The 27224-nt window shown below is 35.2% G+C and overlaps 1 protein-coding gene across 1 annotated transcript in view; it reads left to right on the top strand.

Moving 5' to 3' along the window:
• The window catches only part of HDAC2 (histone deacetylase 2), a 36908-nt gene extending 10433 nt beyond the window's left edge, over window positions 1-26475 (top strand). The window contains exons 2-14 of the mRNA XM_014866156.3: window positions 6162-6274; window positions 7595-7712; window positions 9347-9421; window positions 9902-10040; window positions 12830-12971; window positions 16404-16496; window positions 16577-16685; window positions 20395-20535; window positions 20768-20876; window positions 21531-21661; window positions 22432-22587; window positions 25333-25390; window positions 26100-26475. Of these exons, the coding sequence (XP_014721642.1) occupies window positions 6162-6274; window positions 7595-7712; window positions 9347-9421; window positions 9902-10040; window positions 12830-12971; window positions 16404-16496; window positions 16577-16685; window positions 20395-20535; window positions 20768-20876; window positions 21531-21661; window positions 22432-22587; window positions 25333-25390; window positions 26100-26130 (1415 nt within the window). The 3' untranslated portion in view covers window positions 26131-26475. The remainder of the gene's footprint in view (window positions 1-6161; window positions 6275-7594; window positions 7713-9346; window positions 9422-9901; window positions 10041-12829; window positions 12972-16403; window positions 16497-16576; window positions 16686-20394; window positions 20536-20767; window positions 20877-21530; window positions 21662-22431; window positions 22588-25332; window positions 25391-26099) is intronic.
• The last annotated feature ends 749 nt before the right edge of the window (window positions 26476-27224 follow it).

Here is a 27224-nt window from a genome sequence, read left to right as displayed (position 1 = left end):
ATGCTCCAATCAAAAGGCATAGGGTGGCCAATTGGATTAAAAAATAAATAAAGAACTGTATATATACTGCATACATGAGACACACTTTAGACCTAAAGACACTCACAAACTGAAGGTGATGGGATGGAAAAAGATCATGCAAATGGCAAAGAAAAGAAAGCTATGGTAGCAGTACTTATATCAGACAAAACAGACTTTAAAAGAAAAACTGTAAAAAGAGACAAAGAGGCACTTCATAATGACAAAAGGAACAATCCAACAAGAGGATATAACACTTGTAAATATCTGTGCACCCAACATAGGAGCACCTAAATATATAAAGCAATTATTAACAGACATAAAAGGAAAAATAGACAGTAACACAATAATAATAGGGGACTTTAACACTCCACTTAGACCAATGGATAGATCACCCAAACAGAAGATAAGGAGGCATTGGCCTCAAACAACACATTAAAAGACTAGATGAACTTAGTAGATACATAAAGAACATTCCATCAAAAAACTGCAGAATACACATTCTTTTCAAATGCACATGGAACATTCTCCAGGATTGATCACTTATTAGGCCACAAAACAAGTCTCAATACATTTAAGATAAGATCAAAATAATACCTGGCATCTTTTCTGACCACAAAGGTATGAAACTATAGATCAACTACAGGAAAAAAATCACAAAAGTCACAAATATGTGGAGATTAAACAAAATGTTACTGAACAATGATTGTGTCAATGAAGAAATCAAAGGAGAAATCAAAAAATACCTGGAGACAAATGAAAATGAAAATACAACATGCCAAAATCTGTAGCATACAGCAAAAGCAGTTCTAAGAGGAAGTTTATAGCAATTCAGCCCTACCTCAACAAACAAGAAAAATCCCAAATAAACAATCTAACAGTTCACCTAAAGGAACTGGAAAAAGAAGAGCAAACAAAGCCCCAAATCAGCAGAAGGAAGGAAATAATAAAAATCAGAGCAGAAATAAATGAGACTAAAAAAACAATAGACAAAATCAATGAAACCAAGAGCTTGTTCTTTGAAAAGATAAACAAAATGGACAAACCTTTAGCTACACTCACCCAGAAAAAAAGAAGGCTCAAATAAATAAAACCATAAATGAAAAAGGAGAATTACAACGGACACCTCAGAAATACAAAAGACTTCTAAGAAAATACTTTGAAAATCTGTATACCAACAAATTGGGTAATGTAGAAGAAATGGATAAATTCGTAGAATCATAGAACTTTCCAAAACTGAATGAAAAAGAAATAGAGAATTTGAACAGACCACTCACAAGTAAGATCAAAACAGTAATCTAAAACCTCCTCAAAAATAAAAGTCCAGGACCAGATGGCTTCCCTGTTGAATGCTACCAAACATTCAAAGAAGACTTAATACCTGTTCTTCTCAAACTCTTCCAAAAGAAGAAAATTACAGGCCAATTTCACTGATGAACATCAATGCAGAAATCCTCGACAAGATACTAGCGAGTCGAATACAACAATACGTTAAAAAGATCATACACTGTGATCAAATGGATTTATTCCAGGAATGCAGGGATGCTTGAACATCTACAAATCAATCAACATGATACAACACATTAGCAAAATGAAGAATTAAAATCACACAATCGTTTCAATAAATGCAGAGAAAGCATTTGACAAGACATAGATAGCATCCGTTTATCATAAAAACTCTGGATAAAATGGGTATTGAAGGAAAGTCCCTCAACATAATAAAGGCTGTGTATGACAAGCCTGCAGCTGATACCATTCTCAGTGAAGAAAAACTGAAAGCCATCCCACTAAAAGCAGGAACCAGACAAGGATGCCTGCTTTCACCACTAATTTAGCATAGTATTGAAAGTCTTAGCCAGAGCAATCAGACAAGAAAAAGAAAGAAAAGGGATCCAAATTGGAAAGGAAGAAGTGAAACTGTCACTATTTGCAGATGACATGATTTTATATATAGAAAACCCCTAAATAAGCCACAAAAAAACTTTTAGAAATAATAAATGAATATAGTAAAGTGGCAGGTTACAAAATCAACACAGAAAAGTCAGTTGCATTACTATACACTAACAATGAAGTAGCAGAAAGAGAAATTAAGAATACAGTCCCATTTACAATTGCAAGAAGAATAATAAAATATCTAGGAGCAAACTTAACCAAGGAGGTGAAAGATCAGTACACTGAAAACGATAAAATATTGTTGAAAGCAATTGAAGAAGACACAGAGAAATGGAAAGATATTCCATGCTCTTGGATTGGAAGAATTAACATAGTTAAAATGTCCATACTTCCTAAAGGAATCTATAGATTCAGTGAAGTCTTTATCAAAGATCCAACAACATTTTTTACAGAAATAGAACAAAGAATCCTAAAATTTATATGGAACGACAAAAGACCCTGAATAGCCAAAGGAATCCTGAGAAAAAGGAACAAAGCTGGAAGTATCACACCCTGATTTCAAAGTAGACTACAAAGCTATAGTCACCAAAACAGAATGATACTTGCACAGAAACACACACAAAGATCAATGGAACACAATTCAGAGCCCAGAAATAAACCCACACATCTCTGGACAGCTAATTTTCGACAAGGGAGCCAAGAACATACAATGGAGAAGGGAAAGTCTCTGCGGTAAATGGTATTGGGAAAACAGGACAGCCACATGCAAAAGAACGAAAGTAGACCATTATCTTACACCATACACAAAAATTAACCCAGAATGGGGGCTGGCCCCATGGCCGAGTGGTTAAGTTCGCGCGCTCCGCTGCAGGCGGCCCAGTGTTTCGTTGGTTCGAGTCCTGGGCGCGGACATGGCACTGCTCATCAGACCACGCTGAGGCAGCGTCCCACATGCCACAACTAGAAGAACCCACAACGAAGAATACACAACTATGTACCGGGGGGCTTTGGGGAGAAAAAGGAAAAAATAAAATCTTAAAAAAAAAAAAAAATTAACCCAGAATGGATAAAAGACTTGAATACAGGAAATGAGACTTCTAGAAGAAAACGTAAGCAGTACAGTCTTCGACGTTGGTCTTAGCAGCATATTTGCAAGTACCCTGTCTGACTGGGCAAGAGAAACAATAGAAAAAATGAACAAATGGGACTACATCAAACTAAGAAGCTTCTGCATAGGAAAGGAAACCATCAAGAAAATGAAAAGACAACCTAACAATGGGGAGAACATATTTGCGAACTTTATATCTGATAAAGGATTAATATCCAAAATATATAAAGAACTTGTACATCTCAACAACAAAAAAACTAACAACCCAATTAAAAAATGAGCAAAAGATCTGAACAGACATTTCTCCAAAGAAGATACACAGGTGGCCAAAAAGCACATGAAAGGATGTTCAACATCATTAACTATCAGGATCATGCAAATCAAAACTACAGTGAGATATCACCTCATTCCCATCAGAATGGCAATAATTAACAAGACAGGAAATGACAAGTGTCAGATAGGATGTGGAGAGAAGAGAACCCTCATCCAGTGCTGGTGGGAGTGCACACTGTTGCAACCACTATGGAAAACAGTATGGAGATTCCTCAAAAAATTAAGAAAAGAACTACCATACAGTCCAGCAATGCCACCGCTGGGTATTTATCCAAAGAACATGGAAACACAAGTGCATAAAGATACATACACCCCTATGTTCATTGCAGCCTTATTCACAATAGCAAAGACTTGGAAGCAACCTAGGTGCCCATCAAGGGACGAATGGATAAAGATGTGGTATATATGCACAATGGAATGCTACTCAGCCATAAGAAACGATGAAGTCTGGCCATTTGTGACAACATGGATGGACCTTGAGGGTATTATGCTAAGCAAAATAAGTCAGAGGGAGAAAGTCAAGTACCATATGATCTCACTCTTAAGTAGAAGATAGAAACAACAACAAACAATCACATAGAGACAGAGATTGGATTGCTGGTTACCAGAGACGGGGGCAGGGAGGAGGATGAAAGAGTGATTACGTACACGTGTCTGGTGAGGGATTGTAATTAGTCTTTGGGTGGTGAACATGATGTAATCTACACATGTATCAGAATATGATGTACACCTGAAATTTACATAATGTTATAAACCAGAGTTACTGCAGTAAAAAAAATTACCTGTAAAAATGCTGTTAAATAGAAAAGTGAATGTCAGTAATTTTTATATAATCCTAAATTGTTTAAAAAAGTTATAAAAATTGCTGAAAATAAATTCTCAAAATGTAAATTATAAATGAGTAAAAAAAATCAGTGCCTCTTAGTAAGCACTCAGTAAATGTTAATTACTGTTTTCGTTGTCATTTTTTTTCAAACACATTTGTCAGAAATTGCAACTGTACTCTCCCTTCTGTAGATTATTGGAGTCATTCCCATTATTAGATTATTGGTGGCTTTCTGTTGGATTCTCAGTGTGTCCATAATGAGAGTATTTGATCTTAAGATATGGTAGATGTTAGAGTCATTTCATCTTGGTAATTTTTACACAGAGACGGATTCAAGTTATGTGAAAATTAGAGTTTCTTTATTCTTACCCTCTTGATCTCTTTTGATAGTGATGATAACTTAGAAATACCTTCCTTGCGTTAACTTGGCTACAGTATGCTTTGTAACTCTAGTGGGTTTCCATATTTTAGAGTTCATTGCGATCAGGGTGCTGTCAAGGAACTGTACGTACTGCTACCTTATAGGGCAGAGCTTTATAGCAGATTCTTCCTTGGAAGATAGTTTGTTTCCTGGATTGACAGCCTCTGAATTAGGATAAGTGCAGAGGAATGTCACATGTCCCCATAGCCCTGCTTTGCTGCTTGTTTGTATGTTGTCTTAGCTCTGTTATTGGCACCTGCATTAAGAAAGGTGCCGTTTTCTTTAAATGACCGTGTATGAAAGAATTGTTTCCAGGAGAGAGCTTTTGTTGAAAATGAAAAGTCAAGTAAATTAGAGGTGTGATACAAACAAAATCAGGTAGTAGTAGTATTAGAAACAGGCTATAAAAGTGAGGTCCATTCTGGACTACTACCAAATAATATGGAAGAGAAAAATAAAAGGTTTTGAGTTCTCACTTTCCATTAAACCAACCAAAAAAGGTGTATATTTAGGCAAGATTTTGAAAGATTTTTCGATCCAGAAAGTAAATAAATGACATTCTTTATCCCTGGCTGTTATTATATTAACCCATGTTGAAATGTTTGACTTCAGGTCATTAAAGTCAGTGTGCCTATCCCAGCAAAATTTTGGAGTTGCTATTTAACGTCTAGAATTAGTGCTAAAAGTGATTTCTAATTTAATAAAGGTGGTTGTAAGAAGTGCCCATTACATTAGAAAAGTAGTATATATTTAACAGGCTTCCTTAACACTTTTTATTATAGAAACACTGGACCTTTACCTAGAAGTATTAATTTTATTGAAGTTTGCCAAAAATCACAGATTTTCATCTACCATTATTGCTTTTAAGTAAATCTTATGCATACATTTTAAGACATTGCGGTATAAGATGTCATAAAAAGACTAGGAATTAAAACTTTTTAATCATGAAGAATGAGAAAAATACCCTTATCTTGAAAAGTGTCATAAACTATGTCATCAGAGCAAAAAATTCGTTTAGGATTCAAGTGTCAGTTACCAGAATTTCTCTTAGAGACTGTAATGTGGATATAGAAGGATTTAGCCACCATGATAACCAACTGTAAAGGATTTCTGGGATGTCAATCATCCAAGAAATGATATTTGCTATAATATTTTTAAATCATACCAGTGAAACTCAGAGAATTTAAATTAAGCATTGAATTTGCCAGGGAATGCTAAAAGCAGGTATCTCTTTAAGGAACAAAAACTACATTTTTAAGTAAAGAGTATTTTATTTGGGCTAATACTAGATAAAAAAATTTTTGGCAAACTGAAAATCAGAAAAGCTTGCTTGCCTTCATCTGTAAATAAATATGATGTATTACTGGAGTCATTGGCATGTGAAAGGGTGCATAGTGTCTTGGTTTTCTCTTATCGTTTGAAAGTTGCAAAATCTAAAATCATTAAGATTTTAAGTCAGTCTTACTTAGGGGGTAATTGCCTTCTAATGATGAACATAAATTTAGATAGTTCATGAAGATTCTCTTGTCTGTATTGTTCAGTCTCTCTCTTTTCTGTTTTAGGTGATATTGGAAATTATTATTATGGACAGGGTCATCCCATGAAACCTCATAGAATCCGCATGACCCATAACTTGCTGCTAAATTATGGCTTATATAGAAAAATGGAAATATACGTGAGTATACCTTTTGGTAAATATTCACTGATTTTTTTTTTTTAATTATTACTTTGAATGTCTGCTTATTACTTCCCTTGGAGTGCTTTTAGCAGATGAAAAGTCTTGAAGAAAACAGAAACTCCTCTTATGTTTTATTCTTCAGAGAAAACTGAGAGCGTGGGAGCTGTAGCCTCTTTTCCCTTTTTCTACAACCATTTTTAGAACAGTTTCCCCTACCCTGGGTTTCACGTTTCTGGAGACAACTCAGTTTAGCATACTCAATATTTTTGTTAGAATAATTGTTGACCTGTGTATGCTGCTGAAGAGTTGACCTGGGACTGTTACAAAAGAATTCTACAGAAAATTAATCCGACAAATATTTATTGGCGTATGGAACACTGTGTTAGTGGGCAAGCAAAGTACAAATAACACACAGTCATTCATCACTGAATGACAGGGCTACATTCTGAGAAATGCATCATTAGGCGATTTCATTGTTTTGCAAAAATCAGAGCGTACTTAGGCAAACCTAGATGCTGTAGACTACTACACACCTAGGCTATATGGTACTAATCTTATGAGACCACCATTATATGTGGGGTCTGTTGTTGACTGTGACATTGTATGCAGTGTATGACTGTATGAGATAGAACAACTGCCTTAAATGTTTTTGAAGATAAAGATGGGAGTATATATAAATAGATACAAGACACAACATTTCTTATATATTTGGGGAGAAAGGAAGGACTTGAAGCAGTTAACAATGTTGGGCAATGTATGTGAGTTATTTTCTTTCAGATACAGACATTTAGAGAAGAGGAGGAGTTGGATAAGACTCAGCAAGCCTTGTGGAAGAAGTATGTCATAAATGAAATTGTGCTGTTCAGAATAAGGATGATTAGGATAGGCGAGGGCACAGGAAGAGAGCTCATGAACAGAGACTTACAGTGGAGAATGAGTTTTCGTCCTGGAAGGTCGTCAATGAAATCACTGAGTATACAGCAGGTTTATCATGGAAAATGAGAGAAAGGGTTTATGAACATTGATTTGACTTTATAAAGGTTGACCTATTTCCACTTAAATAAAAGGAATGATTAATTCATAGTTGGTCTTAGACCTGTCTAATGCTTTTAAAGGAGTATGAATTAGCTTTGGAATTGATTACTGTTTCCTAAAACACGTGGATAAGTTTGGATTACCTGTGAGATTTATCTGTTTTGTTCTGGCAGACCTAGATCTTTTGAGAGGACTGCTATGAGAAATTGTATACTTTGTATTTGAAAATTCTGATATAACCAGTTGTAATTCCGCAATTCTGACATTTGTTTTTCTTCACAGAGGCCCCATAAAGCCACTGCTGAAGAAATGACAAAATACCACAGTGATGAGTACATCAAATTTCTCCGTTCAATAAGACCAGATAACATGTCTGAGTATAGTAAGCAGATGCAGAGATGTACGTTTCTACTATTGCTAAGTAGAAATGAGTATTTTTAGAAGCTTATAATTAGAGTTATCCAAAGCCAGGTCTTTTTTCTGACCTAAAATATTATTTTAATTATTTATTGATTTGAAAAGTCAATGTAACAGCACTAAAGCTGCTTAAAAAGGGAACAACCTACCTGAAGCCTGTTGGTCTGCCAAAGTGCCAGAGTCCTTTGGATGTTCGTCTGCTCTTTGTTTTGGTCCCATGTTGTCTTTGGGATAATGGATATTGATAGGGAGACCTCACTCCCCTGCTTTAAAAAATCTTTAGACTTTGATCGGCCTTAGCCTAGTGTGTATACCTTGTCTTCTCTATGTGTGCTTTGGTTAATCTGGACTGTCATACATATGATCTCCGTTCCCTTTGCTGTGATATTCATGAGGCTTTTCATTCTCTTCTACATGGTGTTCTCTTTTATAGATAAAAAGTATATTATTATTAGAGATTGGTTTGCTTGGAGGTGGAATACAAAATGTCATCCTAAAATGATGGGAACAGTGTCTTTTAAAGCTCGATACTGGAGTTCATTCTCATCATTGTTTTCATTGGTGGGCTTCAGTGATGATTTTAAAGAGTTTCAATAATACTAAATTAAGTGTAGTTGCTAGATATCTCTTATATTCATAGGGCTTCACGTACCTTTCTACCATGGATTATCTAATTTGATTTAATAAAATACTGTAACATAAACAAAATAGGTATTTTTTAGCCCTGTATTTTTAATAGAGATTCACACTTAAATTAAGAAATGGATAGCCTAGGGCAAATGAATGAATTAGTGTTGATTTAAGACTTACATAATACTGAATTGTAATAAGATTATGATCATATCTGAGCAGTAAGAAACTAAATTTATTCATTATAGTGCTGATAAATGAAGAGTGTACAAAGCTATATAAAATAGTGACCATATTCTTGAAGAAGTTATAATTTGGAGAGACTGAGAATGGATTATATACGTCAGTGTCTCTTTCATTCTCTCTTTACTAAGGAACTAAATAGCTGTGGTGTCTCATATATCTGTATGTGTCGTTTCCTTGTGCCATAAGTACTCCTTCCTTCTCTACCTTTGCTATCATGAACCTGGTTAATTCTTGCCATCTTTCAGGATCGAGGTTAACCATGGGCATAGGCAACCAGCTGTTATATCTTCTTAGCAGTCACTAAAATACATTTCAAGGTTAAAGACGTTCTGTGTACTTGAGAAGTTTTAAAGAAAGTAAATCATAAAGCAGTTGAAGTTAAAATTTTTAGAATTGTGATTAATTTATTAATGTATATTTAAAGAGAAATGCCTAGAAAAAGTAAGTCTATATTTTAATTAAATAAAATATTTCAGTAGCTATTCATTTCTTGTTAATAGAGCAGAGATATTCCATAAATACTCCTGATAAAATTTGGTGGTGGTAATTCACATATAACACTTTAATTACCTTGGATAAAATCATGTTAGATTATTAAATTGAAAACTTTAGATTACTACTGTGGTGTGTGTTTTATGATTGCATCAAGCAAAAAAGTATTTGTGGGAAATAGTTTCTGTAAGCAAAAGCTTTCATTAGTTCACAGAATAGATTGAAATTAATGAAATGCATCTTCCACAGTTAATGTTGGAGAGGATTGTCCAGTGTTTGATGGACTCTTTGAGTTTTGTCAGCTCTCCACTGGTGGCTCAGTTGGTAAGCATCCTGATTCGGTCACATTTAAAAGTTGATTTAAATGTGGTGTATATCTTTTGGGTTATTTGATTAAAGCAAAAGTTTTAATGGTGGTGGATTTTGATAACAAAAAATTAGTCAGTATATTTATAGTAGAGTACGATTTTAAAACCCATGTTTTATGATGATAACGACTCAAATCTTTTTCTTTTTAGTTTCTTGATTCTGTTGCGTTTTCACTGAGAGACTTCTTTTGCTTCCATCTCTTCTAGCTACCTTGTTACTTCCCCTTTCTGTAGGTATTCTTACTAATCAGATCACAGCTATAGGAAAATATGTATCTAAGGATAAACTGTTAGTGCCCTAGACAATGATTCTTACCTTTTATGGTTTAAAGTCTTTTGCTTATGCATGGCATACTCTTTCCTCTAGGGCTTTTGTCTAGTTACACTAATTTTTTATTTTAAACATTTTAAAAGTCTATCCTGTCTTGTTTCTTAGCTGGGGCTGTGAAGTTAAACCGACAACAAACTGATATGGCTGTTAATTGGGCTGGAGGATTACATCACGCTAAGAAATCAGAAGCGTCGGGGTTCTGTTATGTTAATGATATTGTGCTTGCCATCCTTGAGTTACTAAAGTAAGTTAATGTGTTGATATTTTCCCTATGAAAAAGTGTTTTAATTAGAACAAAAATCTATAGCTCTTTTAAAAAATATAAAATAAATGATAGGTTAAAAATAGTGGTGAATCTTCTATGGATTCATTACAAACTATTGTAGAAATACAGGAAATATGCCCACTTTTTGGGTTGTTCAGGATGAGAAATGCATATAAATTTTTTAAAGTCCCATTAAGTATCCTTTTAAAAAATATTAGAGGTAGTTTGGCAACTTGGATTTGAGTTAGTTTCCACTAATGAAAAATGACATGACCCTGCAAGTTTATGCTCTAACATTTTGTAAGTTTGTACGTTTTGAAGGCAAAAATTTGAAACCTGTATTAAAGGAATTTTGTTTACCTGTTGAATGAGTCTAGCTAACTGCCTAGCTTGCACATGGAATGGGGCTTTGTTCTCTACTAATGGATATAATTATCTCTGAGTTGCTAAAGGAGCTATTTTTAAAGTTGTCTGACTGCAGTTTGAGAGAGATCTATAGAAGTAATTGTGAATTTGGAGATTTACAAAGATAGATATTTTTTTACCATCATCATTTGTAACACATCTTAGCAGTTTCCACATCAGACTATAGTGAATTAGTGTTTAGTCGACTTTGTTCTTGCCTGTAGTTATTCCATGCATACTATTTATAAAGGTTAATTTTTCAGTCACTTAAAATTTGGTATTGACTCAAACAGCTGAGCTGTGTCAGTTGACTAATTGAGAGCCAAGGAAAACCACTAGAAATCGTTTGCCTTGTTTTTTTTATTGAGATCTTATTGGCTTGTAACGTTTTTTAAATTTCAGGCATACATTATTCTATTTCAGTTTCTGTGTAGACTGCATTGTGTTCACCATCAACAGTCTAGTTTGTATCTGTCACCATACCTATGTGCTCCTTTACCTCTTGTACCCTCCCCTCTGGTAACTACTAATCTGTTTTTAAGTGTGTGTTTGTCTTCCACATATGAGTGAAATCCTATGACATTTGTCTTTTTCTGTCTGACTTATTTTGCTTAGCATAATAACCTCAAGGTCTGTCCATGTCGCAAATGGCACAATTTTGTCCTTTTTTATGGCTGAGTAGTATTCCATTATGTGTATATATATCATGTCTTTATCCATCTGTTGGTGGGCATTTGGGTTGCTTCCCCATCGTGGCTATTGTGAATAATGCTGTGATGAACATAGGGGTGCGTAGATCTTTTAAAGATTTTTTTTTAAATTGCTTTTTCTCCCCAAATCCCCCCAATACATAGCTGTATATTTTAGTTGTGTGTCCTTCTATTTGTGGCATGTGGGATGCCTCCTCAACATGGCCTGATGAGTAGTGCTGTGTCCACGTCCAGGATCCAAACTGGCGAAAACCCTGCCTGGGCCACCAAAGTGGAGCACGTGAACTTAACCGCTCAGCCACAGGGCCGGCCCCCATAGATCTTTTTGAATTACTGATTTCATGTTCTTTAATACCCATTAGTGGGATATAGCTGGGTCATATTATGTTTGTATTTTTAGTTTAAAATTGAAAATCTTTTGCCTTGTTTTTTAATTCATTATTGGCGTTGGTTGCTGTGTCTATACCTCTGAGCAACACTTTTTGTGCACATGCTATAATACTCTTAAGTTAATTTCTCTGGACAACTTCCACTGGTGCAAACGTGATTTAATTAATTGTTGGTAAGCAGCTTATGAGCCATCAGAAACTTATTTTGCTCACAGCTTTATATTTGTTTTTATGAAGAAGTGCTGCTATGATGAGACATTCTGCTTTTTATTTTCTAAGTTTTCCAAATGTTGCTTTCCTGTGAGTTGAGAATATTCTTATAAGTGCTTAGTCTGGTAATGTCAGCTTGTATTGTATTCTTTTAATACAGCTGTGGTGTCATTGTAAAATAAACACAGTGCTCTGTGTTTATTCAATTCAGTAACATTCCTCACTTCACTGTGCCTTAAAAGGTTGACATTTGAAGTTCAGTTTCCTTTTTTCTTGTTTTGACATGGGTATACACTGGTGGTAAGATGTTCCTATATGGTGGTACGTGTGGCCCTTAAAATGTATTCGTGTTATAACTGTGTCTCTGTGATTTGTAGTGTTCCAAGCAGTGCTAAGTCATGAGAGTACCACATGATTTCTGTCACAACTACCCAACCCTGCAGTTAAAGTACAAAAGAGGCTGTAGATAATATGTAAACAAATGAGCGTGGCCATGTTTCAATCACACTTTATTTGTGGACATTGAAATTTGAATTTCATTTAATTGTCACATATCATGCATGAAATATTCTTGTTTTAACTGATTTTATGTTTCAGCAATTTAAAAATATAAAAATATTCTTACCTTTAAAGGCTGTACAAAAAGAGGCTATTGGCTAAATTGGGACTATGGACTGTAGATTGCCAAACCCTATTTTATATATTGAAGATGTACTAGAAAAGTGTTTTAAAGTAACAGTCTTAAGGATGGTGTAATCTTCAGTTGTTGATATATAGAAATATGTACTGTTCCTAAAGCATATACACTAGGCCAGATTTCATGGAAAGAGTAAATGCATTTTCTTGCCTAGATTGGGCCTAAAGGGAAGTTTTAAAGGTCTAAGGCTCAAACTGTAACAGCAGATGTTTGGATGGTCTCTTAGGCTGGAAGTAAAGTAAAAAGGGGGCTTAAACATCCTGGAATGCGAGAGATCAAAAATAGGTTTCTTGAATCTATGGTGGTTTCTTCCCATCTTGAGACCTTTTAAAAACTTACTTATGGCTTTGTTTTCAGGTATCATCAGAGAGTCTTATATATTGATATTGATATTCATCATGGTGATGGTGTTGAAGAAGCTTTTTATACAACAGATCGTGTTATGACTGTATCATTCCATAAATATGGGGAATACTTTCCTGGAACAGGAGACTTGAGGGTAAGACTGAATTCTGTCTCAATAAGTATTATGAGATTAACTGAGGAGGCTAGTAATACTATACCTGAACTGGTATTTTTTCTGAGTCATTAATTTGAAACCTCTATGCAAAATTGAGTCATTTTATATGCTGTAATATCTGCTGGAATTCGCTTTTGCTGACTAAGCAAAAGTTAGTGAGAACTTAAAGGACTTTCTTTTGCTCAGCTCTTTGGTTGAATAAATATTTTTGAACATCCACAAAGCGTGAAGCAGTTGTCTCGATGTTCTGTTTGAATCTTCAAAACCTACTTAATGTAGCCTATGTTGCTGAAGATTGGTGGAATAAAATAATTGACTAAGTCTCTCTCTCTCTCTCTCTTTTTTTTTTTCCTGAAGAAGATTGGCCCTGAACTAACATCCATTGCCAGTCTTCCTCTTTTTGCTTGAGGAAGATTGTCCCTGAGCTAACAGCTGTGCCAGTCTTCCTCTTTTTTCTCTGTGGGATGCCGTTACAGCATGGCTCAATGAGCAGTGTGTAGGTCCACGCCTGGGATCTGAACTAGTGAACCCTGGCCGCTGAAGTGGGGCATGCCAACTTAACTACTTCACCATCAGGATGGCCCATGACTAAGTCTTTTTTAGGTTCTTGTGTCTGCTCTCCTTTTATGATTTTTTTGATTTAATAGGTTTAATTTTTATCTTTTTTTCTTAGGCCTCTGAAATTTGTAATATGTATCATTTGAGGAGAGAAAGAATACCATAGCTTATCTTGCCTGCCTGTTACTTTAAGTGCATTTATTTCTATTATATTTCTGTTATCTTCTTCCATTTGGTGCTTCTGTATTTTATGAATGTAAGAACCGTGTTCAAATTCTGTTTCTATAAACTTCCTGAAGTTTTTTTGCTTCAGTAGAGTTTTTTTTTAAACTATATGCATCTTGAAGTTTATTCAGAAATTTAAACAGCTATTTTTAATTGAGCCTGGATTATATGGGAGGTTTCTCTTAACATGGAATTCAACATTAGTTCTAAACTGTTTTGTTCAGGTTATTTTTCAGATCTGTGCTATGTCATCATAGTTACTTAGCAATCGGAAGTTTAGAGGGGCCTTCAAGTCTTCGAATGTGTGACTTTTGTGTATTTGGTCACAAGGTGGTGTTCTTTCACTAGGAATTGTGATGGTGAAACCATTCTTATAGATGGGTAGGAGGTCAGTTGTTTAATTTATCTCAGTTTAAATTATGTGGCTTTCAAAATTGCAAATTTATATTTTCAGTTGCTTGCCACTTAGCTCCTTCAGTGCCTTTCCCCACTTGGTCTTATCTTACAGACCAGTGGTTCTCAGAGTATGATTCTGAAGCTAGCAGAATCTGTACTACCTGCGAACTTGTCCTAGCGTATATTTTCAGGCCGCAGAAGCTCTGAGTGATTCTGCACACTGAAGTTTGAGAAGCACTCCTCTATATCAGTAGAATTCTTTGTCTACAAGCATTGCACCTCAGTGGAAATTAAGCAAAAGCCTTCTCAGCTTTAAGCATAAAGAAAGGAAATGTCTTTGCAAAATAATTCTAATTAATCTCAGAAATGGAGAATGGAGGCCTCTGTTTTCATTTCTGACAGTATTATGATTGTTTGAAGTTGTTGGAAAATATTGGAGAATGCATGTTTTAGAAAGACTTGAGAATGACTTTCACGTCAGTTAAATGAGGAATGATTTTTTCTCACTGTATGAAATGTCATTGTAATTTTTTCCCTTTGGATATTATGAAGGTGTCCTCACATTTTGTAAGGAAACTACCATCAGTCGTTACATTATATGTGTAGTTGTATTTAGACTTTCATGAGTCTCCTGTGTATCTTTGGATGTTAGTTTAATAAACGTTCCCTTTTCTACCTGACAATTTGTTTGGAATCAGAAAGGAAGGCTGCTCTGAGCTTAGATCATTGTTAAAACTGTGCTTGCATTTCTACATCAGTAGTCTAGGTGGAAGAGAGAAAACAAAGTGTGATAAAGTAGCAGTTGTGGAATAAGAAATGAACGAGAGAAAGCTTGGTCCAACCAGGGCAGCAGCTCTGAGTTGCCAGCCTTTAGCTAGAATGACAAGCTTCCTATATTCTGAAATCTTAGTGTCAAAGTATGTTCCTACTGTGTTTGTAGTGTAGGAGTCTAGGGATTCACTGTACTTTATCCATGCTTGTATAGTTTGTATTTAATTGTATATAAAAACTTAGATTTCTTTTAAGAAAAATTGTGAGGGGAAGTGTGTGATTTCCACTTCCTTTTTCTTCATTGAAAGTTGGGTCATAATAACTCTAATATTGAAGGGTGAACTTGCTTTTTAAATAATGGATTTAAGCTGAGATCATTCCATGAGAGATAAGGGGAGAACTTGTACGAGTGTTAGTAATCCTGAAGATTCATATATATTGAGACATTATAATTTAAAACACATAATCAGTTACCCACATTCCCTTGGTGTTGCAGTTAAAATACTATGTTGTAGAAATGTTTCTCCTGTACCATCTCTTCTAGGGATATACACATATATCTCTCTCTATACACACACACAGAGATACATACACACACATACATACAGGTACACATGCATAGTATACATACATAAATATATGTGTATTAAGTGCGTATGTAGCTGGAACCCAGCCCTTAATTTCCCCTTTGCTGCTTTTGGGAGATATTAATGCCTAGAGTAGTACTTATTCAACAAGTAGAAACAATATTTATTTCAAGCCCAGTTAGAAAACAGATTTCGATGTTTTAGTCTACAGCTGTTAAAACTTGAAGAAAGTCTGTGTTTTTCTTTCATCGTAAGTAAACTCACACCAGACTGTGAGCCACAAGAAGGATTCTGCATTACGAAGACAATTGTCCTGCAAGGTTCTTTGACTCAGAGTGTATATTTTTACAATTTTACATATAAAGTTGTCATATATTGTTTATGATGAATTTCTTGGGTTAATGTGTCTGGTCATGTGCTGCTTAACAATAAGGACACCTTCTGAGAAATACGTCTTCAGGCGATTTTGTCATCGTGCGAAGGTCACAGAGTATACTTAGACAAACCTAGATGGTATAGCTACCGCACCCCGGGCTGTATGGTACTGATATTAGGGGACCACGCTTGTATGTGCAGTCTGTCGTTGACCAAAGCGTCACATGGCATGTGACTGTAACTTGATAGCCTTTAACTTTATTTCAAATTTCTTTTCTCCCAAAATAATCATTACAAATTAATTGGAACTGGTTCTTTTCAGCTTTATAAGCAGTCTATAAATATGCACTTAACCTGTATTATTTCCTTTCTCAACCTACAAGGTGAATTCAGAATTGGGTTTTGTTATCTTGTCTTTTAATCTTTTAAAAATATTTTCGTAAATATGTCAAAACTTTTTATTATGAACTATTCTCTAAGGTCTATTTATATATTTTAGGATATTGGTGCAGGAAAAGGCAAATACTATGCTGTGAATTTTCCAATGAGAGATGGCATAGATGATGAGTCATATGGGCAGATATTTAAGCCTGTAAGTATTATTATTTTCAAAATCAAAATGGAATTTTCAAGTGTTTTGGAGCTAACAGACGCTTGTTACCTTGTGCGCAGATTATCTCGAAAGTGATGGAGATGTACCAGCCCAGCGCGGTGGTGCTGCAGTGCGGCGCCGACTCGCTGTCCGGGGACAGGCTGGGCTGCTTCAATCTCACGGTCAAAGGTAGGCACCTTAAAGGGGGATATTCCCAGAAAAACTTGTTTTTTCTTCTGAAAAACTTCCCATAAAAGTTGTCATTGTAACTTTTTGCCTACTATTTTAACACAGAATTGTGTTTTTGTGTTTTTCATGGGTTTTTGTTGTATGTATGTATGTATTCAGAATTGGTTTTAGTGACTACAGTTAGTCTTGTTTCAATAAATTGGGTCTTTTTTATTTTGTCAAATTTATGTACACATTCACACATGAATAGTTTTATGAGGCTTGTTGTAATCCCAACCAAGGCCACTATTTTCAGTTGATTTATTTTGCTATTTTTCTTCTCGAAATAACATGAAAACTTTGTTACTTTGAGTTTTTAATTTTTAGCCTTGTATCTTCACTTCCCATTATGAAAGAGGAGAGATTTAGCTTTCTATCACCACTTTGTCCCCAATACACCCACACACCCTGCCAATGCCTCCATTTTTGCAATATAAATCTGGTATTTATACCAGAGTTTTGGTTGTGGTACTCAGTGTTTACAGCATCATCAACGACATTAACGCACGTTTTAGCTTATCTGACTTTTCTTTATTGCATAACTTGTTTTCTTGTCCAGTCTTTTCATTTACTCAGTTTTCTCTTCACTCATTACTATACCCCCAGTGTCTGAATAGCCTCATGTGTTCAGACGCATCGTGTCCTCCCAGTTTCAGCTTCTCGAGGAACAGCCCTCTGCCCTGCACCTGTTTGCATGGGTATCCTCTGTAGGCCTGGGAGAACAGGAAGCTGTTCTTTGCTTCTCTGTTGCATTGCCTCCCTCTGGTTGCTTTTTCCTCTGTCTTCCTCTTCATTTTGTCTCTCACTTTGGTGGAGCACATTCTAAAGTAGCTTTCGGAGAAAAGGTGCGTGGGAGATTAGGAGTGCTGCACTGTGCTCTTACATCGGATCAGGTGTTGAAATCAACACGTGATAGAGGTCCAGACCAAGTAAAAGATCACCATTATGGAATGAGCTTCTAGGGTATAAGCATAAGCCTGAAATTTTATTTAATAAGTCCTTAAAATTTGTAATATGTGAATCAGTAGTGATTTATCATGGATATTTTGATTTTGGAGTTTTCTTTGTGAACTTTTAGGTTATGAGTTGATGTTCTGCCTTGAGTACTCTTATAAGATGTGAAAATTCTCAAATAGAGCTTTTTCTGGAATAACTGTTGGCCTAAATGGAATTAAAAAACTAAATACAGATATTAATGTCTATTTTATTTAGTTTTTTAAATTGTTTTTTTGTGTGTGTGAGGAAGATTAGCCCTGAGCTAACGGATGTGCCAGTCTTCCTCTATTTTGCATGTGGGGTGCCTCCACAGCATGGCTGGTGAGTGGAGTAGGTCTGTGCCCTGGATCCAAACCTATGAAGCTGAGCCACCAAAGCAGAGCACGTGGAACCTTACACTTGGCTATGAGACCAGCCCCAAAGTGTATTTTATTTAATGTTATGATGGCTAATATACCACGCAGCATTAGAATTATATATCTATTTATAATTACAAATTATACTTATAATTATAAATTATAATCTAATTATTCTACTTTTTATTGGGTTGAACCATGTGAAATTAATTGCCCCTTTTCTTGGTGGGGTCAATAATAACCAAATAGCAGCAGTGTCATATTGTTGAACTTAACATGTTGATAACCATCTATTGCCTCAAAATGGATGTGATCTGCCTACTGTATTCTTAAAATGTGTGGTAACTGTCAGTTTTCCTGTCTTAACCTTTTGAAAGTTCTTAATGTTTTGTACTTAAAAGTAATAGCTTTCGTAATCATAAACTGCAACATTTTGCTTTTACAATAATAAATCTACCTTGTATTTCAACGACTGATAGAATTTCATTTGTATAAAGTATATAAGGATATTTGCAATGCCTGATCTTAAACTTAATGCTAAACTTTCTCCACTGCCGGCTTCAATTCAGATTTCTCAGGTCTGCTGAAGTCCATTACTTCTGGCCCATCTCCTTTCTACCTTCATTTGCATTGTTACTGTTGTGTTCCCTCCCATTCTTCATTGTTATAGATTTTAACTTTTAAAAAACTCTCTTTGTAGGGACCAGCCTGGTGGTGCAGCGGTTAAGTTCACACCTTCCACTTTGGCACCCTGGGGTTCACCGGTTCATATCCCGGGTGCAGACCTATGCACCGCTTGTCAAGCCATGCTGTAGCAGGTGTCCCATATATAAAGTAGAGGAAGATGGGCATGGATGTTAGCTCAGGGCCATTCTTCCTCAAAAAAGAAAAAAACATCCCTTTATAGTCATTTGTAGCAGGTTTTGAGATAAAGGAAAGTAAATGTTTTTCTTTAGCCAGCTATCTTTACTTGGAAGTCTAAGTTAATTTTTTATTTTGTCTTTAAAAAGACCCAAATGGTTATTTATTGTTATAAGAAGCCATGTTTTTCTAGTAGCAGTAATAAAAATTGGGTTGTGAATCATTTAATCCAACTATTGAAATCTAATGAAAATGCTAACAGTATACAATTACATGAAGAAACCAGATCATTAAACTTTAAAAAATTAACTCAGAAGGAATCAGAACGGAATATTAAAAAAAAAACTGTCTTTGAGTGATAGAGTTTTAAGCATTTTTTCTTTTTAGTATTTTGAATTTTCCAAATATTATTCAACAAGTATGCATTTCTTCTATAATTGAAGGATTTTTTTTCTTCCTATAAAGATTGACTCATGTACCTGAATGATAATATTCCAGGAAATTGCTAGTAACTTGTAATCGATTATCGAGCAATGGCATTTACGAAAGGAAATGCTTTGGGTTTTTTGTTTGTTTGCAGAGGAAGATTTGCCCTTCACTAACGTCTGTTGCCAATCTTCCTCCTTTGGTTTTTTTCTCCCCCTCAAAGCCCCAGTACACAGTTGTGTATAGTTGTAAGTTCTTCTAGTTCTTCTAGTTCTTCTGTGTGAGCTGCCCCCACAGCATGGCTACTGACAGACGAGTGATATTGTTCCTCACCTGGGAACCAAACCTGGGCTGCTGAAGCGGAGTGCACCACACTTTGACTGCTAGGCCATCGGGGCTGGCTTGGAAATATTTTGTTTTTATGTTAGGTTTATTTTATATGCAAAGGTCTACAAATTTGTTGAAGTTGTTTTTAATAGTGATATTAATTTTATAATCTTAAGAATATTATCCATAATACTACTACCTGGAGATAATTTACCAGTTAAGCTTTGTTGTGTAGCCTTCTGTAATTTTTCTGCACTTGTCTATAGGGAAAAGTGATAATAAAAAATCCATTGAGATTGTACATAATATTTCATTGTAACCTGACCTTTTTTCCTCACATGTAACTTCATAGGAACATAACTTCTTCACATTGTATAACATCTTCCTGTGTTAATAAGACTATGTGTAATGCTCATATTTTAATCCTAGTATAGTTGTGTATTGGACTTTTCTATCAGGGACAGTTGCTAAAATAGCTAGTTATGTCTGACTGTGTTTTGTATATCATTGTATGAAAGGTGTCTGATAAAAGGTGTCTAGTCTAGAAATTTCTTGAAATTTTTACATATTGTTTGTTTTTAAATATTTAGAAAAGCCATTTTGGTTGAGTGAAATTTTGCTTGCGTTCATTATCTTCTTAAAATTTATTTTTCAAGCTGTTGGGGTATGCAGATTGATTGTTACCTGAATCTTGTTTGTCTTAGGTCATGCTAAATGTGTAGAAGTTGTAAAAACTTTCAATTTACCGTTGCTGATGCTTGGGGGAGGCGGATACACAATCCGTAATGTTGCTCGATGTTGGACGTATGAGACTGCAGTTGCCCTTGATTGTGAGATTCCCAATGGTAAGTGTTCTTACTATGATACGTTTGTTGGATGAACTGTCAGTATATGTAGAAATAGATGGGTGATTAGAGTAGGTTACAACCATGTAAATAGAGAGCAGTCGCTTAATGAATTCACATTGTGTTCACTTTTAAACATTTTCTTTGGACATATTTCATAGCTTGAATTTGGATTTTGTGCATGAATTTGTGTGAAAACTGAGTTTTGAATATGTAACTTTGTCTTTAATAGAATTGCCATATAATGATTACTTTGAGTATTTTGGACCGGACTTCAAACTGCATATTAGTCCTTCAAACATGACAAACCAGAACACTCCAGAATATATGGAAAAGATAAAGTAAGACATCATTGTTGATTTGATGAGCATTGCATTAAATTAAAGTAAGACATCATTAAATTGATTTGCTGAGCCTTTAGAAGGCCAAGTGCAGTAGGTCATTTTAGCTTTATACATATTTCCTTTGTCTTTTTCAAAAGCATTTGAAACCTTAGGATTTTTTTATTTCTTTAATTTTTTAAGATAACGGAAAATGTATGGGCTTTGTAGCTAAAAAATATTTTCATTTTCTGTTAGTTAAAATGGACTTTTAAATTGCAAGGGGCACTATGAATTTTTCACTTTCTTGCTTTTCATGAAAATGAAAGTGGAATTTGTTTTCCAAGAACAAAGTATTTAGAGAGACATTGCAGTACACAGGCCTAGGTTTGTGTCCTCTTAACACACACCAGCTCTGATATTTGGCAGGTTAATTTGTCATTGTACTTGTTTTTCCTCATCATTGAAATGGGAGATAAAATATTATCCGCCTTGTGAATTTTGAGGATTAAATGGGTTGATGATATGTGAAGTATCAGTGCTCAGTGAATAGTATTATTTTTAGTTCATAGGTTAAGCTCGATAAAAGATGAAATTGTTAACGTTTCCTCTTACATGTAAGAGGAACTTGAAAGGAAATGAATTTTGTCTAATCACTTGGCATGTATAATTCAGACAGCGTTTATTTGAAAATTTACGCATGTTACCACATGCACCTGGTGTCCAAATGCAAGCTATTCCAGAAGATGCTGTTCATGAAGACAGTGGAGATGAAGACGGAGAAGATCCAGACAAGAGAATTTCTAGTAAGATAATGCCTTGATGTGTGTTCTGTTACGTTTTTCTGGTTTTATAAAACAACACTGCAATTTGAAGGTTTTAGCGGCTCAAGAACTTAACTATGAGTCATGTTTCATGAGTGCACTATTCTTACCCTTTTTCCCCATTTTTAATCCTACATAGATTTAATTTCCTTATATCTCAACTGAATTGAAGTGTAAGCGATTACAGTTCATATGACTACATATATCATCAAAGTTTCCACAAATTAACCACCTATGTATATTTGAGAATAAATTGGGAAATAACCCATTTGTCCAAAGTAGAGTGAGTTGAATAATATTAAGTACCTTCTATTTGGTTCTACAGCCTCTCATTCTACTTAATATGATTGGTAGGTGTATGTTGTCATGGTATAGACATTCTAACATACTTGGTATTAATGGTATGTTTTAATTTTGTCTACTACTACTCTCGGCTCTGAAGTAAAAGGTTACTTTTTTGATGAAGACATCCCTATCTCCTATTAGAAAAACAGTTTTCCCCCCAAAGTTTTTTTTAGTGAGAGCTCCAAATATTTTTTGTATTATCTTTGAGTTATTTCTTCCTAGATCAAAGCTGAATTTTCAGTATTTAGCAAACCATGCATTCACTTCTAGTCTTAAAATCATTAAGCATTTCTTATACTGTTCTTTTAAATGTGACTGGTTAGTGCATTTGTACACGAGTGCACTGTAACAATTGTAAAACCTGTGACTGCTTTGTCACAACTTTTATTAACATCTTTACATGTCAGTTCGGGCATCAGACAAGCGGATAGCTTGTGATGAAGAATTCTCAGATTCTGAGGACGAAGGAGAAGGAGGTCGTAGAAATGTGGCTGATCATAAGAAAGGAGCAAAGAAAGCTAGAATTGAGGAAGACAAGAAAGACACAGAGGACAAAAAAACAGGTCAGATTTATTTTTTGGTAAATGTTTTAACTAAGTTTTTGAAAGTGAGCTGCACTGCGATTTTTATGAGATCCTCCAGTCTGTTATGGAAGTATTGGAGGGGTGGGTGTGCTAGGTAGATGACTTTTTTTCATATAAGTGGCGCTTAGCTCTTAAATGTCTTTTATTTAGAGCTTTCTAAATATTATTAGTCACATTTGCTTTTATAATATAGGAGACCTTATTAAACCTTCTCTTGGCTATATAGGCTTAAAATAGTGAACATTGCACTATGATATAGTTTGGGTCAGAGAAGACAAAGTGGGTTATAGGTCCATTTGTAGTGTGAGCCGAGCTGAAATTCTAAGATAATGTTTAACTAGCTAAAGTTTATTTGATGGGAATAAAACACAGAAGAAGAGTTACATTATCCCTAGACAAGTTTGAAAATGCTTGGAGAATAGCCTTTGTTGAGAAATTATTTGAAGAAAACATACTCTGAGGAAAGATAGGGATTTGGGAGCTGGTTTGGGAGGAGGGAATACTTTCTGATGTATTAACTTAAAAAAGGCTGTCGGCTTGGCTGTTTAGAAAATAGATGCTCTAGGGCATTGCATTTGTTGCCAGAATCTTTCTTTTATCTTAATTCCCAGAGCATGTTCACATACCTCGGTCATTTTATTTAGCACATCATATTATAGCATCTCATTGTAGGATTTTATAAATCTCTCCACTAGATAGAGTTGCTAGTGCCTGGGGAATCCAGTATCTTAAATATCTGTGTTCTCAGCACTTGGTGCATTTTCTGGTGGGTACCTGATTCCTGTACACAAGTAACGGTGATGAGCACAAGTTTTAGTTGATGTGTTAATTTTGACCGTGTATAGTATGTGGAACACTCAGAGATACTGATCCAGCATCCTTTTGCTGTGTTTGTCACATTGAAGTTATCTAAGTTGGCTCTCATGTTCTTTCCTTTACACTAGAGTTAGGAATCCATAGCATATCTGACACATCTAGTTCTGTTCTTTTACTCCTGGATTCACTCTTCTATAGGCTACTGTTCTCTCTCCACCATTTTGTAATTTTAACTTCCCAGTGCTATTACAATGATGGCTCCAGTCTGTCCTTGTATACTCATTGACATCCAAAAATTCCAGCTATGATTGCAATAAGGAGGACTCAGCTTTAGCTGTAGGATTTTTCTAGTATTTTTCTTTCTCTCACTGTCAGTATATGTTGTTGTTGGTCTTTTTTTTTTTTTTTTTTGGTGTTTCTTCTCATTTTAAAATCTTTATCTTTTCTGTGCATTTTCTTCCAGTCAGGAAAGTGGGTGCACTAGGGTGCTTGTCTTTTACTGTTTTTTTTTTTTGTTTTTTTTTTTTTTTTTAGCTAAAAATGAGAGTACCTTTTGATCTGGCTTAATGACCTGGGAGTGGATTAATCTCAGTATTTATCCCCTCAATACTTGTATTGCTGCTATCAGTTGATACTTTTTAAAGATTTTTTAAATTTAATGATGAGATTCTTATAGAGCCTTGCTATTGTTAAAATCCATCAAAAATAAAATGTTACCATCATAGAAAACTTTTTTTTTTTTAAGATTTTATCTTTCCTTTTTCTCCCCAAAGCCCCCGGTACATAGTTGTATATTCTTTGTTGTGGGTCCTTGTAGTTGTGGCATGTGGGACGCTGCCTCAGCGTGGTTTGATGAGCAGTGCCATGTCCGCGCCCAGGACTTGAACCAATGAAACAACGGGCCGCCTGCAGCGGAGCGCACGAATTTAACCACTCGGCCACGGGGCCAGCCCCACCGTTATAGAAAACTTTTTTAAAGCTGTAGTTCAAAACTTAAGGTTAGGGCCATTCTTTTTCTCTTCCTTCCTCCTCCAATCCCATTTTGGCTCTTTGAGTTACTAAGTTTACATATCCACACTTAAGCCGGAAGTCAAAACAAATGTCATAATATCCATATTGCCAAGGGTTTGTATTGTAAGTCAGACCATCCCCTAAAATGTCTATGTAGACTAGTTAAAAATGGTATCTGTAGTTCACTGTATCGTTATTAGTAGGTCATTGCCTCTCCACTTTGGTTCATTTGCTTATTTGAAGAAAAATACAGCACGTTAGGGCTAATTTGTTTTAGCAATCTTGAGCTTACAGTTTTATTAATTTTTACTCAACTGGGAAAGCTTCAGTACTTATATAGTGAGGGTTAAAAACTAATGGTATAAGCAGTAGGCTTATACCATGTCTCTGGGCTCATCTTAATCTACTTCTCCCCTCTTCTCACAGTACTCCAGCCTCATTGGTCTTCAGTTCTTCCTTCCAACCTGCTAATTCCTTCTCGCCTCAAAGTCCTTTTACGTTTTCCTTCTGTTCAAGATACTTCTCCCCTTTTCCCACCCAAAAGCTCTTCATTCTTCAGGACGCCTCTCCAATGTCACTTCTTCCTGGTGCCCTTGCCCGACCTACCGCAGTTCTGTGCTCAGTTCTGTAGGCTGACCTGCTTCACAGCACATGTCCCAGCTGTAATACTGTCATCCCACAGAGGCAAAACTTCCAGAAGGGCGGCGACTGCTGTTACAGTGACGCCTTGAACCGCTATCATTTAGCACAGCACATAACACAAGCTTGTTTTAGTTATTGAATTCATAAATAGTAAGATTGTGTATGGCAGCTTTTATATCTTAGGTATGTTTTTAAATAAAATGTATACATTTTATATTTCAAAACGGGTTTTAATCTCTTAATTTTTGTTTTTAGATGTTAAGGAAGAAGATAAATCCAAGGACAATAGTGGTGAAAAAACAGATACCAAAGGGTACATTTTATACCTTATATAGTAATTTTTATATACTATAAAAATAGTAAACACAGGTACTTGGGGAGGGTGGTATGTATTTTGAGAAGTACTGGACTGACCTGAGGACATCAGTAAGTGGTATGAGATGCTCTGAGTTTTAGTCTGTATTGGTGCATAAGACAACACATGCCGTCTTAACCATCAATTTGTATGTCATCTGCTTGACTGCTCATCTGTCAGTTATGTAGCTTGCCCCCCAAAAATTATGAAGACTGATAATAATCAGTATTGTAACTGAATGTAAATCAGTTTGTATTTTTGTAAACAATTTATCTGAGACTTTCTTTTTGCTGTTAACTTTTATATAAGCACTCATCTTTCATGTTGCTCTTATTTCTGTATACGTGATTTTTTTAGCGTTATGAGATGGGTAAATTTAAGAAACACTGGGCTAGCATAGCAATTTGGAAAAAGATAATTGAGATTTTTATTGTCAGAAAGCATGTAAATACTTGGCCACGCATGTTTTTGTCCTAACCTTTATAGGATAACTTGGAATAGATTATGAAGCCACTGGAAAGATTAAGGCAGTAGTACTCCAAAAACACCACGGCAGCAGCAGCCTGTGTGTTTCTGGGCATGAGCCTGCAGGACTTGATCGATAGGTCAGTGCATTTAAACTGAGATTGAGCCATTTTTAATGTTTCGTATTAACCTGTTTTCACAGAGCCAAATCAGAACAGCTCAGCAACCCTTGAATTTGAGAGTCTCACCAATTTCAGAAACCATAACAAAGTGAGAAAATATTGGGAAGAAAAATGTTTTCTTTTTGAAGACTTCCGGCTTCATTTTATACTACTTTGGCATGGACTGTATTTATTTTCAAAATGGCTTTTTTTGTTTTTGTTTTTCTTGGCAAGTTTTATTGTGAGTTTTCTAATTATGAAGCAAAATTTCTTTTCTCCACCATGCTTTATGTGATAGTATTTAAAATTGATGTGAGTTATTATGTCAAAAAACTGATCTATTAAAGAAGTAATTGGCCTTTCTGAGCTGATTTTTCCATCTTTTGTAATTATCTTTATTAAAAAATTGTACTTGGATTGTCTTCTGTCTGTTTATTAAAACATAAAATCTTTTTTCAGAGGCTAATGATTAATGACATGACCATTTCTGTAGAATTAGAATATTCTAGAGATAAAAGATACCAATTACAACTTTAAAGATGTCCATTTACTGTTTCTTCAGGAAAGAGTATCTACAGTAATAATTATTTCTTAATGCAATAGGAGTTTTACATCTTGTCCTCTATAGGTTAGCCAGTCAATATCGGTGAAAATTGACACATCTCATTATAATAACTTATCTCTAAAATTAATAACAAAAGCTATGCAGTTGAGATACAGGAATTATCTTTGAGCTAAACCAAAGATTCCCAAAAATTGAAAATGGAAATTCTGAATTGAAAGATGAAGTCCATAATCAGAGAAGGAAACTGTAGCTTCCATACTGAGCCCTATGTGACTCTTTTTTGCCAGCCCCCACTATGTACCAAGTAGACAAAGAATTGTATGGTTGTATTTGACCAGAACTTTCCTGTATTTATATTAAGTTTGTCTAAAATAAAACCTGCTATTTAGACAATACCTGGTTCTCCTACTGCATTTACATGGCATCCAGGTTTCCAAATTGAGGAAGTAAACAAAGTAGTAGTTTATAATTCAATTTATTGAGTGCCCACCCATTTTAAGGCTTTGGGTGGGTATGCAACTGAACATGGTAGAAGATGCCTGCTCCTGCAGCTAGACATCCTAATGGTAGAGAGCAGACAAATGGGGTAATTTCTACTACT

Source organism: Equus asinus, chromosome 24 (assembly GCF_041296235.1).
Source record: "Equus asinus isolate D_3611 breed Donkey chromosome 24, EquAss-T2T_v2, whole genome shotgun sequence".
Taxonomy (NCBI): domain Eukaryota; kingdom Metazoa; phylum Chordata; class Mammalia; order Perissodactyla; family Equidae; genus Equus; species Equus asinus.
Note: the sequence above shows the minus strand (reverse complement) of the source record. Positions and strands in the feature narration are given on the sequence as shown.